General features: G+C 50.8%; 2 protein-coding genes across 13 annotated transcripts in view; one reads left to right on the forward strand and one right to left on the reverse strand.

Annotated features, from left to right (window-relative positions):
* The first annotated feature begins 9,043 nt into the window (after positions 1-9,043).
* DYNC2I2 (dynein 2 intermediate chain 2) lies at positions 9,044-15,717 on the forward strand. Its single transcript, XM_087914338.1, has 9 exons — positions 9,044-9,246; positions 10,134-10,394; positions 11,083-11,192; positions 11,989-12,146; positions 12,269-12,378; positions 12,457-12,624; positions 13,506-13,738; positions 14,349-14,506; positions 15,327-15,717. The coding sequence occupies exons 1-9, from the start codon at positions 9,058-9,060 to the stop codon at positions 15,563-15,565; spliced, it is 1,626 nt and encodes a 541-aa protein (XP_087770464.1). The 5' UTR covers positions 9,044-9,057; the 3' UTR covers positions 15,566-15,717.
* A 99-nt stretch (positions 15,718-15,816) lies between these two features.
* SPTAN1 (spectrin alpha, non-erythrocytic 1) overlaps positions 15,817-17,371 on the reverse strand; it is a 71,554-nt gene continuing 69,999 nt past the window's right edge. For all 12 annotated transcript variants that reach the window (XM_087914328.1, XM_087914335.1, XM_087914334.1 and 9 more), the window contains 2 exons: positions 17,016-17,163; positions 15,817-16,206 (listed from right to left, as the gene is read on the reverse strand). In XM_087914328.1, coding sequence (XP_087770454.1) covers positions 16,081-16,206; positions 17,016-17,163 — 274 coding nt within the window. In that variant the 3' untranslated portion in view covers positions 15,817-16,080. The remainder of the gene's footprint in view (positions 16,207-17,015; positions 17,164-17,371) is intronic.

Consider the following 17,371-nt stretch of genomic DNA (forward strand, 5'->3'; position numbering starts at 1 on the left):
TCTCCCAAGAACAGTTGGGTGTATCATCCAACGAAAAAAAACCTCCGTAGCCAAGAGTCATCGATCACGCTCTCCAATTAGATTTTGCACCGGCAAAAGCTTCAGTCGTCTAATCAGTCTTTGAAGAAAATATGAATGGAATGTACTTTCGATTCCTTCTTTCTGTTGTCAACTATGAAACGTGTATACAAAATGTTTTACGAGTTGACAAACCGGGTTACTAACCTATCAACTGCAGTGATTCATTTAACAACCATGGCAAGGAAGCGATTGACTTAGCACAACCATGACCAGGGGGAGCCAGTTTCATTTAACAGCCAGGTGACTCACTTACCAACTGTTTAACAACCGTGGGAAGAATGGTCGTAAATCGGGGCAATACTCACTCAAGAAACTTCTCCACTACAGAACGTTGGGGCCCAGTGGTGGTCGTTAAGTCGAGGACTATCTCCTTGGGCCCGGGGGGGAGGGTGTCTGCCTTATTTGGCCCCTTTAAGAGTCGTGGAGTTCAACTCCCAGCTGGCTGGGGGATTCTGGGAATTGTAGTCCCCAAGTTTCCACCTTTGCGGAGCCGGAGGGGCTCTCTCTCTCACACACACACACACACACACGTCTAAAAAAGTCAGTTTGTTTTGCTCGCCACCTACGCAATCTCTCTTGTTTCTTTTTGCCGCTTTGCTTGGAAGAGAAGTGGCCGGATTATCCCTCCCCAGGGCAAAGAATAAAAGCTGCCCACTGGCACAGAGACGGTGCCCGACCCCTTATAAAAGGATTTTTAAAAAAAAAAAAAAAAAAAAAAAAAACAAACAACCCCCCACAAAAAACAAAAAAAAAAACAAAAAACCCAAAAAAAAAAAAAAAAAAAAAAAAAAAACCCAAAAAAAAAAAAAAAACCCCCCAACCCCCCCCCCCACCCCCCTGGGAGGGGGCTGAGGGGAAAAAAAGAGGAACAAGGAAACCATTGACTGGCCATGAACCAGCTCGAGAGAAATCTGGGCAGATCCTGGTTAGAAGCTGGTGGGATTGTCATTGTTATGGATATTTTTTTCTCACGCAAAGAGAGCATTTTTCTCTGCCCCCCCCCCTCTCTTCATGCTTTGGGGTGCCAGCTTTTTTTTGGGGGGGGGTGGCTCCATCCAAAGGACCAGCTGGAAGCTATGGGGGGAAAAAAGAGATGGATGCATTTTAATTCTCTCTTCCTCCTCTTTCACGACCTTTTGACTTCCCGTCCTGGCCCAATGAGGACTAGAAACCTGTTCTGACCCAAACCTGGTCCCAAGAGAGGAAACACAAGGCAAAGGTAACAGCACAGCCTTTTACTGTTTCGTTCACGAATCCCGGTTCCTTCGGAGATCAAAGGCTGCTTCCAACTAATCAGCTCCGATAAGGAAGAGTCTTGCCAAGTTTTTGCAAGGCTGCCAAGAAGAACAGATAGGGTCTCCTGCTTGGGCGGCGGGGTTGGACTAGATGACCCACAAAGGTCCCTTCCAACGCTTCTGTTATTCTGTTAAAACAGCATTAACCGGTGGGATTGTGTGACTTTTTTTTTTTTTTTGAATTTTGTTTTGTGAATTTCATTAAATTAGAAAATAATAATAATAAAAAAATAAAACGCCGGACAGCTCTGGCTGCTGAATGTTTATGTTTTTAGGGCCTTTGTTGCAGAAGGACAAACTTTGCATTCGCTGGAACTGCAAGTCCCATGAGGCTCAGCCAGCACCCTCTGGGGATGATGGGGCCCAGAGTTCCACCATGATGAATCGAGGGGAGAGAGGAAGACAAACCAGAGGGGGGCGGGTGTATTTTGGAAACACTAAGAAGGGGTACATTATTTTAAGGCAGGGGTCCCCCAATCTTGGCAACTTTTAAGACTTGTGGACTTCAACTCCCAGCTGGGAGCTGGCTGGAGAATGCTGGGAGTTGAAGTCTGCAAATCTTAAAAGTTGCCAAGTTTGGGGGACCCCTGATTTAAGGTGCGGCACGGCCTCCGCTCATCACGAGGACTATAAGCTTAGAAAACACCCACCGAGCAAATTTCGATGCCAGCGTGAAGGGCCGCTTGTTCCTTTCCATCCCACGGGGCCTGCCTCTTTCCGAAAGTCTGTTCCCTGCTGGGAAGGGCCCCGGATTCTCCCCCCCCACCCCATCCCCAGCCGTGCAAGGGCAATGCCCCCCCACCCACCACCAAGGACCTGGGAAGAAAGAGCCACAGTGTTTGGCTCCAGATGAAGTCATTCCTTCTCTGGAGATAAACTCGCTTTTGACCCCTGCCATTGCTCGCAACGGGACACACACACACACACACACACACACAAGCAGGCAACCTTTGGCCTGAGGGCCCCCACATCTCACAGTGGCCCTTTGTTCTCTCTGGCCCAGATGGTGCCAGGGGTGGGAGAAGGATCCTGGAAGAAGCTCCTTCCAGCGAGGCACAACTGTCCTTCCGAAGGGTATCCTCACCGCCCCCCCTGGCCTGACGGGAATAGGTCAAGTTGCCCAAAGTGCTGCAGCCAACACACCACGGCCACCTTACCGCGGGACAATTGAACCGTTCTGTTTCATTATTGAAAATAAAATAAAAATGGCTTTAATTGTCATCCCTTCACGTTTTGTTCTGTCCCTCCTTTGGCCTCCTTTCTTGAATGATTCTATCCTACCATTTTCATCGATATTAGTGTAATTCTTGACCCGCAGCCAGTTGGCCGTTGTGAGGTGACCCTGTGGCAAGTTGGCTATCATGAGTTGGCCATCATGAGTTGGCCATCGTGAGTTGGCCATGATGAGTTGACCATGGCAAGTTAGCAACTTTAAGACTTGTGGACTTGAGTTGGCCATGATGAGTTGGCCATGAATTGGCCATGATGAGTTGGCCATGGCAAGTTGGCCATGGCACGTTGGCAACTTTAGACTTGTGGACGTTGGCAATGAGTTTTAGACTTGTGGACATGAGTTGGCCATGATGAGTTGGCCATGAATTGGCCGATGAGTTGCCATGATGAGTTGACCATGGCAAGTTGGCCATGAGTTGGCCATGATGAGTTGGCCATGGCAAGTTGGCAACTTTAAGACTTGTGGACATGAGTTGGCCATGATGAGTTGGCCATGGAGTTGGCCATAGTGAGTTGGCCATGATGAGTTGGCCATGGCAAGTTGGCCCCTTTAAGACTTGTGGACATGAGTTGGCCATGATGAGTTGGCCATGAGTTGGCCTCATAGCGAGTTGGCCATGGCAAGTTGGCCATGATGAGTTGGCCACGATGAGTTGGCCACAGTGAATTGTCACAGATCCTGTTGGCGAGATGCTCTCCCCCAACCACAGCAACATGTCGGGCTTCATTCTGTCAGCAGCTTTGGTGTAGCCCGAACAGCCACCTCTTGGCCCTGAAGGAACCTCGTCAGAAGTTTTGAAAGACATTTCCTTCCTGCCCAGAAAAGAGGGGCTGTGCCCAACAAGGGGCACTCCTCATTGGCACGAGGGCTCCAGTATTTATCCCCTTTGCCAGCCTTGGCACCCCATCAGGCAGGGCAGCCCTAGGGCTCACCAAGCCCATCCTGAAGCCCGTCCCGTAGCTTTCAAAGCTTCTGTTGGGGCTGAGAGGTGGCATCTCGCCAATGTCGGGGTGGGCATGGAGAAGACAAGGCCCCTGGAAACAGCCAAGTCAGCCCTTCATGGCTGCCCAGACAAGATGTGGGATGGGATGGAGGAAGTCCTTCAATCGACCTCTTTGTTCTCCTGGCAAAGTTGAGCGTTTTGCTCCGCCGATCTGACGGATGGCACTGCTCAGATTTTCCTCCGGCATCGGGCCAGCCTTCCTGCCACCCCCCTTTCTGGACGGGTCACCCCAAGTCAAACTCTGCTTTCTGTCCCCGCCTAGATGCTGGCTGGCTGGCTTGCCACTGAAACCAGCCTGGGAAGGAAGAAGAAATAAACATTTGAAATACACGCAAACCACACATGGCTGATTTTTCTGCCTGCCTCCGCTGGCTCAGCTCTCCTCTACCAACCGAGCAGAGACTTAAAAGCTAAGAGGGTGGAAAGGCCCTCTATTCTAAAAATGTGGCTAAAACCTACGATAAACGGTTGCTGGAACCAGGCATGGCTAGTCTAGAGAAGGACCAGGGAAGACATGATGGCAGTCTTCCAATATTTGAGGGGCAGCCACAGAGAGGAAGGGTTAGGGTTAGGGTTTGTTGGGCTCAAATGCTGGTCATAAGTACAGGACAACCTGTCCTTGGAAAGCCAGCTGCTAGGAATCTCCCAGAAGCGACTATCCTACAAAATTACTAAAATCACATTGGAAAAAAAAAAACTGGCTCAGTGTTTACATCCAGGCTGAGAACAGCCAACTCCAATCTTGCATTTCCACAGATAGGATAGGATAGGATAGGAATGAAATAAGAGCAGAAGTAGAAGTAGAAAAGAACAGAATATAGAATAGAATAGAATAGAATAGAATAGAATAGGAATAGAATAGAATTAGAATAGAATTCTTTCTTGGCCAAGTGTGATTGGACACACAAAGGAATTTCCCTTGGTGCAAATGCTCTCAGTGTACATAAAAGAAAAGATACTTTCATCAAGAGTCAAGAATCATCAGGTACAACACTTCATAATACTCACAGGGTACAAAAAGCAATCAAATCATACTAGGAAACAGTCCATATAAATCGTAAGGACACAAGCGACAAAGTTACGGTCCTACAGTCACAAGTGGGAGGGGACGGGCGATAAGGAGTGACGAGAAGATTAACAGTCACAGTAGTGCAGACTTGGAGAAAGCAGACGCTAAATTGAGTTTTTTCCTTCTGTCATCAGGGGATCTGCTCACAAAAGCTTTAGACATTTAGAGATTACTTCACAGCCTGGGAGTGGCGTGTCGCAAGAGGAAAAGGCACGAAGGGGGAAAAAAACAAACATCCCCCAAACAAAAAAAAAACTTTGAAGATAAGTTTCTGCTCTTTTTCCCAGGCCGACTCCGTCCTTTGCAAGATCTAATTTTGTGCTGTTGTTTATCCTAGCTCTGCCCTGGGTCCGCTGGGTGCTGCTCCCTTTCTCCTGAGATCTTCTGGATTAATGTTGACACAAGTCTTGTCTCTCTGTTTTTTGTTTGGTTTGGTTCGGTTTTCTCCAACCGCAGGTTGACAAGCGGCAATTTTCAACCCCGGAGCCACAAAAGGCCGGTGGAGACGAGAGAGGGGGGGATCTGGGAGGAAGAAAGACAAACAGCTGTGTTGGGACAGACAACGACCCACCGAATCCCACCCCGATCAGGGCTGATGGACAAGACTCTGGGGACAGGAGGAGGCTCGGAGGGCAAGTCGATCTGGGAAAAAAAAACAGAGAATTGTTTTTTTTCCCCCTCTTTCAGCTCTGGAGGAATCCCTAGATTTTCCCAGGAGAAAAAGAGAATAGAAGAAAAAGATCTAGTGGCAGATTTCCTCAGTCTGGCTGTCTTTCCAACCTCGGTCTCAAAAGTTTCCTTTTTCCCACCGTCTGAAAAAAAATCAAACGGAATTCAGATGAGAATTAAAAGTTGAGTCACAATTCGGAACGCATTTGGGCTGTGTTTGTGTGTGTGTGTGTCCCCAGAGCAGAGAAATCAACACACAACTTTTGTTCTTCATTTTCGGAGCTGATTCTGGTCCCAGAGGCCATTTTCCACCGGTTGTAATGTGTGCGTTGTTGTTTTTTGCCACGCAACAGGCTTCTTGCAAGGGTAAAAAAAGACCATGCATGTTACATACACGTAACGGTGGCGTGGGAATGACCTCATCTCCACCAAGGGCAACGGGTGCCTCAGTTTCTCTGGGGGAAAACTTATGCAACATGCAATTCCTGGGCATTTATTTCCAGCTTCTGGTGACCCAACACCTATCTATGGAAGTTTATTTTCTCTTGATAAATTGGCCTTCCGTGCCACAGAGCAGCCTGAGTTACGGAGGAGAAAGAAACATAAATTTATTCCTACTAAACCTGACTATTGTTGGTGTCTGTGTGTGGATCCCTTAGCCATTGTCCCTGGCTACTCCAACCATTACAACCACTTAGGATATTTCGGGCATTCTGAACGCAGAACAGGGTTTGTTGGAGAAAGACACCAAAAAGGGTTATTTATTTTTATTTTAACGTTGAAACAACTTCTGCGGCATTATCACACCGGCTTGTTGAGAGGTTCAAAGTAAGGCTCTTGAGAAAAACCTACAGGAGAATTTTCTGGCCATTTGGCAGGGTAGAAAAAAAAAAACCAACACAATTTGTTTTTGTTCTCCTTTCTGAGGCCATCGGGGCTTTGCCACCTGTGCTCAAGTGCGAAATGTTTGTACTCCCCTCGCTCTCAGGCCGGCTCAAGATGCATCAGCCCAGCTGGGCCCAAGCAAACGCCGTCTCCAATCCGCCCCCCCCTCCCCTTCGCCCCTTTCCTCAAAATTATGCAGAGCAGAGGAAAATCGGGCGGGCGAACAGGGACCCAGTGGAAAATTTCCAAAGATGGGAGAACAGGGCAACCAAATTAGAAGAACAAGAGTTGGGAGGGATCTCGGGAGATCTTCTAGTCCAACCCCCCCTCTGCTCAGGCTATTTCCCATTTCAGACAAATGGGTCAAACTCTTCCCCAGATAAAACCTGATGGCCCTTGGTCCAGAATGCAAAGAGAATTTTCTCGCCTACCCTCCCGTTCAGGTTTCCAAACCGGTGTTATTTCTCCAAGCGTGGCTGCATTCAATCACACACACACACACACACCCATGTTATCAACTCTCTTAGTTTAAAGTCTGGCTTGCACCACTAATATGTGGCTTAAGCAATTTCACAACACCAGAAATTCTCCACGGACGTAACGCAACCTATCCTGCTATAAACAACTGCAGAAGAATGATTTTTTTCCAAACACTTAAAAAAACCAACAACACTTGATTTACTAACAAACGTAGAACGATCAACGCCATTAGGGACTGGAGAACAGTTAACTTTGCTGGATAGCTTCCTGGTAAACAAACATCCTTATTTTTCCTTCTTTTTCCCACATAAACAGAGAGCTCTCAAGTGTCTCTTTCTTCCAGAAAGGGACTCGTTTTTTTTCGGTCTCTCCAGGGACAAACCAACCAATCTACCCTCGGAGTTGCTTTGGGCGGTCTCTGGCGGCTTACTCCAATCCTCTTCGTGGTCTTGGAGACAGGCTTGTTGGGCATAGCGAGCGGATCTTCTGGAGGAGCAAACCTCTCGAGAAGTTCCGAGGACCAATTCTTTCCGACGTACCCATAACGTTTCGAGGGTGAACTGTAGGATGTCTTTATCGGGGTAATAATGAAACCGATCCGAATGAAGGTAGAGTTTTTCTCCCGTTAGACCTTCTTCCTTGTACGACCTCAAGGTCTTGAAGTCCTCGTGGACTTCCTTTATGGCCTCCTCCAACTTCAGGAGGTCGTGGTGGCCTTTTTGATCTTGAACGCTTGCCCAAATCACCATGGCCTCAATTCTCTTTTTCCTTGACCAGCTCTCGGTGAGGTCTGTCAGCTGCAAACGTCCATTTCTGCTCAGCCATCTTCCACACACTTCCATTTTCCCAGCTCCTCCAGGCTTTGCTTCAAAATTTTCAAGAGATGGGTGGAAATTAGCCATCCTGGCTGCGCCTGCTGGAAGGAGAAACGGGGTGGTTGGAACGAGGGGGCTGATTCTGCACCCACAAGGCAAGGGCATCCCCAATAATTCTACTTATTCACTTCATCAGAGTTTAAAACGATTGGTCCCTTTTAATAATTGAAACAATACAGCCAAAAGATAAACAGAGGTTGATGCAAGCATTTCCTATTGGCTCATCAGTACCTACATAGCAATAACATGGCTAAAATAAGCCCCTTTTAACCCTGTTATCGTAATGTAGGTACTGCTGAGTCAATTTGAAATGCTTGCATCGACCTCTGTTCGTTTTCTGGCTCTATTGTTTGATGGCAGTTGTAAGGGCTGCTCACTTCGAGAAACCTGGGGTGTATGTGGAACTTTCTGCCAAAGCAACTCGTTTTTAAAAAGCACCTAAGGGTAAACCAGGATAAAAAGGACTGGGCAAAAGCCTAACCAGCTTTCCAAAGTTTGCATAGTACGTTATTCACTGTTAACTAATCAAATCATGATTGCACAACCCGGCAGCGGAAATCAAGGTTTGCATTAGCCGGGTTTTGCAAGACGCATGCTAAACTCGGGATATACGCTGGTTAAGGGCGTTGTCTCAACAGCACCGAAGTGCAGGAGCGGCTGCAAATTCCCACGGAAGAGGATTTGCAAAGCGCTTTTAGCAGCAAACAGGCGACTGAAAGACGTGGCGCGACCGCCATCTAGTGGCGGCCGGGAGCTTCGCAGAGCCCAGAAAGAAAATTTCATGCCCGTGACTGCTGACCAGCATGAAACCGTGATTAAGGGGAGAGAAATCAAGGGTAGGAAAGCAGAGAGCACCAAGAAGAGGAGCCTAAAAATTAAAACATCTGCAGGGAAGAGAGAGCTGGAAGGAGGGTTTGCAAGCACATTGTTGTGTTTCTCAACCCAAATCCGGATTTTTCCACCGGATTGTGTTTTTAGAGCTTCCCACCCCCCCTTAAAACCTAGTTTCTTTCATGCATTGCGTTCAATAGGTAAATATAATTTGTTTATCTATGGCTTCCCTAAAAAACATGGAGGCTTTGAAGAAGGGACTGGACAGTCATTTGCCTGGAATAGTATAAGTTCTCCTGCTTGAGCAGAGGGTTGGACTAGATGACCCACAAAGGCCCCTTTCCAACTCTTATCTGTTAATCTAATCATGGTTTAGGGTGGTTTTGTTATTTGGGGGGGTGGGGGTGCATTCTGGGTTTGTTTGCGCGCAACGCCTTGGTTTCTTGGGATACCCCGTGGCCCACCTTGCTCTCTTCGCCCTGCAGTGGGCGGATTTGGAGAAACCACGGCTTTGCAAAACGAATCCTGGTTTGCAGCAGCCCTTAAACTGGTCTCGGGTCTGTAGCTGGGTTCTGCAGCGAGCCGCCGCGCCGCCAGAGGGCGCTGCTGGGTTTTCGCGCTCGCCGCGCTCGGGGATGACGGCGCCTGCGCGCGGGGCCCGGCCCGTTGCCACGGCAACCGCCGCCGGGCTTCCTGCGGAGAGCGGCGCGGTGGGCCCGAGCGGGGGCCCCGTTTGGCTCCCCGGGATGTTCGGGGACGCCTCGACCGGCGTCCTGGACGTGGAGTCGGTGTGGAGGAGGGACCAGGGGACCCGATGCGAGGAGGTGCGCGCGCGCGGGGGGGGGGCGCTCTGCCCCTGCGGCGGGGTGGGACTACAGGACCCATCTTCCCCAGCCGCAGCCGCGTTGGCCTTTGTGGGCGCTGCTCCCACCTTTTTCCCGGCGCGTGGTGGCGATCGCCATCTCTCCGTTCCCTGTTTTTTTTTGGGGGGGGAACTACAAATCCCATAGTGCACAGCGGCATGGCATCCCCCTTTTTGTATTGCAAAACCGTCAGAGGAGACCCCTTCCCACCTTGCCTTGGCTGTGGATGATGGGCTGTGGTGCCACGCCAGCACAGGGAAGGGATGGGAGTGGTGGGTCTTGTGTTGAGGATCCTGGCCATCATCAAGTTGGGGGCTGTGGATGATGGGGCTTCCCTTTGGAAAGGCCAACCTCTTTGGTGGCTGTGGATGATGGGGTTTCTATTTGGAGGGCTGCCGTTAGTTGGGGGCTGTGGATGATGGGGCTTCCATTTGGAAAGGCCAACCTCTTGGTGGCTGTGGATGATGGGGTCTCTATTTGGAGGGCTGCCCTTAGTTGGGGGCTGTGGATGATGGGGCTTCCCTTTGGAAAGGCCAACCTCTTTGGTGGCTGTGGATGATGGGGTTTCTATTTGGAGGGCTGCCATTAGTTGGCTGTGGATGATGGGGCTTCCATTTGGAAAGGCCAACCTCTTGGTGGCTGTGGATGATGGGGTCTCTATTTGGAGGGCTGCCCTTAGTTGGGGCTGTGGATAATGGGGCTTCCCTTTGGAAAGGCCAACCTCATTGGGGGCTGTGGATGATGGGGCTTCTCTCTGGACTGGCCGCCCTCACTGGGGTGATGGTGGTGGTGCACGATGGGCCTTGTGTTCCGAAGATCCCCGACTTCTGCCCTCTTCCTCCCCGCAGAAGAGCACCCAGACCCTCCCCATCCCCACGGCCGAAAGGGTGGCCCAGACCCGCCACAGCCACGAGGTGGCCGTCCAGGCGGACCCGGAGGCCAGCCCGGCCCAGGCCCTGCCCCTCCCGCCGCCCCCGCTGGTGGACTACGCTGGCCTGTGGGCCTTCCTGCAGCGGGTGGAGGAGCCGGTCATCCGTGAGCTGGACAAGAACTGGAAGAGCCACGCCTTCGACGGCTTCGAGGTCAACTGGGCAGACCCCAATGAGACGGTATAACGGGGGTTTGTGGCGGGGGGGGGATCCCCTCCCAGCCCCGAGGTTGTCCTCGACTTACATCAGTTCCCTTAGTGGCCGTTCGAGCGGTGCACTGGGAAAAAAATGCGACCCAGGACCAATTTTCACTCTTTACAACCGTCACAATATTCCCCCTGTGGTCAGAGGACTTTACATTGGGAGGATTAGCCGATCTGCTTTTATGACGGTCGCAGCGTCCCTCCCCCCACCCCCCGGGCTCACGCGGTCCCCTTTTTGCGACCTCTGACAAGCACAGTCAACGGGGAAGCCAGATTCACTTAACAGCCGGGTTGCTAATTGAACAGCGGCAGGGATTCGCTGAACGAACGTCAAATGGGGCAAAGTGCCCGGAGCGAATGCCTCGCTTAGCAACGTCCACTTTGGGGTCAGCTGTGGTCGCAAGTCGAGGACCCCCTGCCATGTCCAGAAGTGACGCTCCCCTGATTAATTAGTAATTAATGATTGATTGATTGATTGTTCCCTGATTAAATTAGAATTATTCCCTGAGCCTGAGAGAGGGCACGAGCCCCAACAGAAGCTTGCGAGGTGCTGTCATTGCCCCCCCAGCCCAGGTGGGACGGAGGTCCCCGCCCCTCTTAACCACCCGCAGGGGCTTCATTCCCGCCCCCTCCCCGCCCCCCCCATCATCTCCCCTTCCTTGCAGGTGTCTTGCGCACACAGCCTGTCCTACCCGGAAGCCCAGGAGCGCAACCTGCAGGTGACCGGCATCTCCTGGAACGCCACAGGGGCCGTCCTGGCCTGCTCCTACGGCAGGTGAGCCGAAAGAGGCAGGCAGGCTCTGCCCTTCCTTCCTCCCTTCCCCTCTCTCCTTTCTTCCTTTCCTCCCTCCCTTCCCATTTGCACCTTCCTTTCTTTAATTCCTTTTTTCCCTTCTCATTTTCCTCTCCTTCCCTTCCTTCTCATTTTCTCCCTCCTTCTTCCCTTCCTTTCCTCCCTTCCACCCTCCCATCTACTTATTTTTTTCTTTTCTCCTTCCTTTCCTCCCTCCCATCTTCCCATCTTTCCTTCCCTCTTTTCCTTCCTCTTTTCCTTCTTCCCTCCCTTTCCTCCCTCCCTGTCCTCCCTCCCACCCTGCCATCTACTTATTTTTTCTTTCTTTTCTTTCTTTTTCCCTTCCTTTCCTCCCTCCCACCCACCCTCCCACCCACTTATTTTTTCTTTCTTTTCTTTTTCCCTTCCTTTCCTCCCTCCCTTCTTCCCATCTTTCCTTCCTTCTTTTCCTTTCCTCCCCCTTCCTTCCTTCCTTCCTTCCTTCCTTTCCTCTTCCTTCCTCTTCTTCTTCCTTTCCTTCCTTCCTTCCTTTCTTTCTTTCTTTCTTTCTTTTCCTTCCTTCCTTCCTTCCTTCCTTCTCTTTCTTTTCTTTCTTCCTCTTTTCCTTCCTTCCTTCCTTCCTTCCTTCCTTCCTTCCTTCCTTCCTTCCTTCCTTCCTTCCTTCCTCTTTTCTCTTTCTTTCTTTTTCTTTCTTCCTCTTTTTCCTTCCTTCCTTCCTTTCTCTCTCTCTTTCTTTCTTTCTTTTTCTTTCTTTCTTTTTCTTTCTTTTTTCTTTCAGACTGGATGATGGAGACTGGAACTCTGAAAAATCCTTCCTCTGCACCTGGAACCTCAACCGTCGAGCGCTGAATCCCCACCGGCCGGATCTGGTGGTGGAAATCCCCAGCGCCGTCCTGTGTGTGGCTTTCCACCCCCAGCAGCCTTCGCTCATCGCCGGCAAGTGCTTCTTGACGGGTGGGGGGGCTCCCCTTGGGCCAGGACAGGAAGCGGGCCAGGGTCGAACACCCGTGCCCGATGCCCCAAAACTCCCCGCCAGCTTCTCGACTGTCTCTCCTCAGGAGGCCTGTTCAGCGGAGAGGTCCTGATCTGGGACACCAGCAGGCAGGAGGATCCCTTGACCTGGAGGACGGGCATGACCGACGACACTCACACCGACCCCGTGTATCAGGTAGGGGCAGGAAAGGGACAGAGCCCGCCTCCCTCCTCATGACTTCTCAGCTCTCTGATCCCTCCTGTTGGACCCCAGGTCAGCTGGCACCGAGACCCCCAGCAGCCGCGGGCCTTCCGCGTCTTGAGCGTCTCCACCGATGGGAAGATCCTGGTGTGGCAGGAAGAAAAGGACGGCCTCCTCCGCCCCGCCAGCGGTTTCTCTTTCGTCCAGCAGCAGATTCCCCGGAGCACAAAGCTCAAGAAGGTACGGTGGGGGAGGACCCTGACGGGGGAGGGCCCTCCTCGGTCCCGGCCAGCCTTACGCTGACCTCTGAGAAGGATCTGTGGCCATTGGGCAAAAAGGGGACTTCATCGAGTTGGAGACACCTTACAGCCTTCGGCGTGGCCCGCTAAGTCACACGAAGGTGGCAGGTTTGCACCTGAGGTCACGGTGGCGCGGGGGTCAAAATGCAATACTGCAGGTTCCTCCTGCTGACTGCCAGCTGCCTGCCGTTTGGCAGTTCGACTCTCACTAGGTTAGAGGTTGACTCAGCCCAGATGGTTGGGGGCTGTTAACCACTTAGGGCTGTGAAGCAAGTCTAAGCGCTATTGCTGTTGATCTAGCGCCATGTCAGTCTGTCTGTCTGTCTGTCTCATCTGCTATGGTGGCACAGGGGGTTAGAATGCAGGCTGACTCTGCCCACTTGCAGCAGTTTGATCATGACTGGCTCCAGGTTGACTCAGCCTTCCGTCCTTCCGAGGTGGGTCAAGTGAGGACCCAAATGGTTGGGGGTCAACGACTGACTCTGTAAACCGCGTAGAGAGGGCGGTAAAAGCACTGTAAAGTGGTCTACGTGCTGTCGCTATCTTATGCAGAATGGAGTCTTGTACGTTAAGCTGAACCTTAAGATAAATCATTCTCTTTTATTGTTTTTTAAGGGCCTTTGTTCATCTTTGCAGAGACTCATCAGTATGTTGTCCCAACGGCCAACGTCCTATTGTAGCGGAGAGAAAGGCTGGGAGGGCCAGGCAGGGCCCCCAATTCCCACTTGATTTCCCCGCTGTGTGTCTTTTTTTCAGCGTTAAGTGTTTTGGATGCAATGACACACAAGACTTTTTTTTGTGTGTGTCTCCTTCCCTCCCCAGCATCCTCGAGGAGACGTGGTGGTGGGCGTGACGTCCGTCTCCTTCTCCCACTTCGAGCCCAGCGTCTTCATCAGCGGCACGGAGGGCGGCTACTTGATGAAGTGCTCAACGGCGGTGGACACGGCCGCCCTCCTGCAGAAGAGCAGCTCCATTCCCCTCAGGGCGCCGGCCCAGTTCAGCTTCTCCTCCCACGGAGGCCCCATCTACAGTGTCAGCTGCTCACCTTTCCACAGGTAAGGCCTGGCGGCGACGGCGGCCGCTGCAACATCTAGAGCACGGATAGGTTTTTTTCAGGAACCAGTGCAACAAAATGCGTTTTGTTTGGGTGCGTTTCTGCACCTGCCATCTCAAACGTGGTTTGCAAAGGTGTGGGGGGTTTATAATTTGCCCTGTGTGGTAAGTAAGCCAGGCAAATGTGGCTTAAGGCAGCAGGTAGCCCTGGCCTGGGGTTCCCATTCTCCCTTTCCAGTGCAAGGGGCCAAATTAAACCTGCCAATTCCGGTCTCTTTTGGAGTGAAAGGGAAGGACGCATCCATTTTAAGAGTAACAACAAACCTGGATTTGAACTTCTGGCTCAAACCTAGCCACACGGTACAAGACTGCTCTCGATTCAAGATCTTTTAAACCTGTGATTCTGGGCTATAAATCCGCCAGTTTCATTTTAGTTCTTTTAATGTGCCGCTAACGACTAGAGAGACGCCTGTTGAATTATGGGCACTTGCAGTATAGCTGGAATGCCAGTTGTGCGCTAAGTTGTTTGGCTCTAGGCGCTACTCCTTGGATTTGGGATTGGCTTACACAAAACCTGCTTTTTCTTTTCTTTTTTCCTTTCCCGTCCCCAAGGAATTTGTTCTTGAGCGGCGGGACTGATGGACACGTCCATTTACACTCAATGCTGCAGGCTCGCCCGCTGCTGTCCCTTCAGTTGTCCAAGAAATATATTTTCAGTGTTAGGTGGTCGCCAGTCCGCCCCCTGGTTTTTGCAGCTGTTTCTGGCGAAGGTACGTTTGGTTTGGCTAGCTGTGGTGAGGGGGGTGCTTGTCATGGCCGCGGTGGTGCAGCGGTTAGAGCGCAGTACCGCAGACTACTTCTGCTGACTGCCAGCTGCCTGCAACCTTGGCAGTTCAATTCTCACCAGGCTCCAGGTTGACTCAGCCTTCCGTCCTTCCGAGGTGGGTAAAATGAGGACTCAGATTGTTGAAGGCAACCGTCAAGACTCTGTAAACTACTTAGAGAGGGCTGTAAAAGCATTGCGAAGCAGTATATAAGTCTTAAGTGCTATGGCTATTATTGTAGCCGATTGGATGTTGCATTAGGAGCCTTGGTGGTGCAGTGGTTAGAATGTAGTATTGCAGGCTAACTCTGCCCACTGCTAGCAGTTCGATCCTGACCAGCTCAAGGTTGACTCAGCCTTCCGTCCTTCCGAGGTGGGTAAAATGAGGACCCCGATTGTTGGGGGCAAGAGGCTGGCTCTGTAAACCGCTTAGAGAGGGCTCTGAAGCAGTATACAAGTCTAAGAGCTATTGCTATACAGGATGTGTTTGTGTGTGTGGACATAGTTTTATTTGAGCCTGCCAGTTGGCTCGCCTCATCCAGGTGGGTTAGCGAGTTTGGTACTTAAACCCGCAATTTTTCTTGCTCGCAGAGGATCCCGACAGGCTGGGATCATTCTTGCTTTTCAGTGAATCTATTTAATTTCCTGCAATGATTTTAAACATTGGTGACAGCCCTGAATCATTGGAGGAGGAAAAGGCAGGATTCAGGGTGGGTGGCGGCTCTTAAGGATTGCGCTGTTATCTAATCTTTCGGCTTGTTTTCCAGGGGAAGTGCAGCTGTTTGATTTCGCAAAGAGCTCGCAAAAGCCCTCGGTTTCCATCAAGCAGACGCCCAACCAGGCTCCCGTCTACTGCTTGGAGTTCAACCCTCGGCAGACTCAGCTCCTTGCCGCCGGAGATGCCGGCGGGACGGTGAAGATCTGGCAGCTGAGTTCGGATTTCACCGAAGAGGGCCCGCGAGAGATGAGCCATCTCGATCAGCTCGCAAACGAGGTCACCGACTAACTACGGCCAATCCTTGCTGGGTGTCAGAGATGCTTTCGGGCAGGGGGAGAAAGTCTTTTGTTCATGTAACTGTTGCCAATCCTCCCACAAAGGGAGCGTGTGTGTGTCTGTGTGTGTTGGAGAAGGTTGTAAATAAACACTAAGTAAAAGCACTATTCTGAGTGGCATTCTCTTAAAGACTTAGCGGAGGGGGCTCCACGTTTTGTCGATGGGAATTTCTATGCTCCGGAGGCATGAAAGAAACCCTCAAGTTGGACTAGCAACTTTTATTGAAGCGCGCACGCACACACTGACATTTTTTTTTATTGTTGTTGATTTGCTTCCTTCGACCTAAGGATGGAGGCGTTTAAGCGAAGCATTTTTAAGGTTACACGGGGATTGGTTTTTTCGAGCACGAGAGAGGGAGAGACATGCAGAGAGCGAAGAAGCTAGAGACACAGAGCGCATTCTTGGGATCGCTGGGTGCGTGTGTGTGTGTGGGGGGTGAGGGTTCAGGGCGGGGTGAGCGCTGGCGATCAATTCACAAAGAGGGAGCGTGTGAACTCGACGTAGTCGTAGGCGGAGGGAAGTTCCCGGCCTTTGCTATCCATGTAGGGCTTCATGTGCGAGATGCAGTAGTCCGCCTGTTCCCGGGACAAGTTCTGGAAAGGAAAAAGAAAGACAAAAAGTACCACAAAGGTCGGAGACACGAGGTCAGGAATCCCAAAGGGGAGAGAGAGAAATCTGTTGAAATTTCTGAATCCGGACAACCCAATTCCTGTGTCAGGATTCCGGCAGTTGCCCTAATTCAATCATGAGCCTTGAGCTCAAGACCATAAAAATTCCACAGTGAGACGTGTCCTGGGAAACTCTGGAAAAGATCGTTCTAAAAAGTGGGTGGGGGGAATTAACATGTTGGCTCTTTTGTTTTACTAAATACACATCAAGAGAAAGGGAGGGGTCTTAAACTCCCTTATCTATCCCTGCCTGCCTGAAGCACGTCAGATGCTGCTTTTAACCCCTACATGAATTGTCTCATCTCCATAAAGGATTCCTTTTGATACGTTTGGTTTTCAGAAGTTCATTCTTGTTAATTGAACGGGAAAAAGTAGCCTGACAGTGAGTTTCGCCGCCTGGTACAACCTTCCTTGCCACCATGGTTAGGCCGAATCCCTGCAGCTGATAAGTTAGTTGTCAAAGGGAACCTGCCTTCCCCACTGAGTTTGCTTGTCAGACGGTTGCAAAAGGGGAAATCACGCAGACACAGCAACCGCCGTAAGTATGAGCCAGTTGCCAAACACCTGAATTTTGATCAGGGTGGGTATGCTTCAAAAGTCGTAACTGGAAAATGGTCGTAAGTCATTTATTTCAGCGTCGTAACTTCGGACGGTCCCCAAGTGAGCCGTTGTAAGTCGAGGACTGCCTGTAGTAAATGCTAAATCCCCCCGCCAAAAAAAAGAGCTTCCCTTACTTGGTAAAGTTCCTCCTTGGTCACATAGGGCTTGCCCTCCGAGCTGAGGGCGCGGAAAGCGCTCTCTATCTCCTCGCTGGACTTCACGTTCTCCGTCTCCCTGCTGATCATGAAAGCCATGTACTCTTGGAGAGAGACGTGCCCGTCCCTGCCGGAAGGAGAGGGGAGAAAAAAAGTTGGGAGAGGGAATTCTGGGAGTTGAAGTCCACCCATGTCGAAGTTGCCATGTTGAGAAACGCTACCGTTCTGACCCAGCTGCCCAAACCCTCTGATGTGAACTCAAAAAAGATTTCTTTTATTAGGATCCCCGGCAAAAAGTTTCTCTCTCACTGCAGGCTAACAAGTCCGTCCGGCAG

Source organism: Pseudonaja textilis, chromosome 17, assembly GCF_049901715.1.
Source record: "Pseudonaja textilis isolate UNSWEBS1 chromosome 17, rPseTex1.2, whole genome shotgun sequence".
Taxonomy (NCBI): Eukaryota; Metazoa; Chordata; class Lepidosauria; order Squamata; family Elapidae; genus Pseudonaja; species Pseudonaja textilis.

Bases quoted from the DNA above. Each gene is read 5' to 3' on its own strand.
- DYNC2I2 (XM_087914338.1), top strand. From the start codon at position 9,058: ATGACGGCGCCTGCGCGCGGGGCCCGGCCCGTTGCCACGGCAACCGCC. The intron at 12,379-12,456 runs GTAGGGGCAGGA...GTTGGACCCCAG, and splicing joins ACACCGACCCCGTGTATCAG to GTCAGCTGGCACCGAGACCC. The intron at 13,739-14,348 runs GTAAGGCCTGGC...CCCGTCCCCAAG, and splicing joins AGCTGCTCACCTTTCCACAG to GAATTTGTTCTTGAGCGGCG.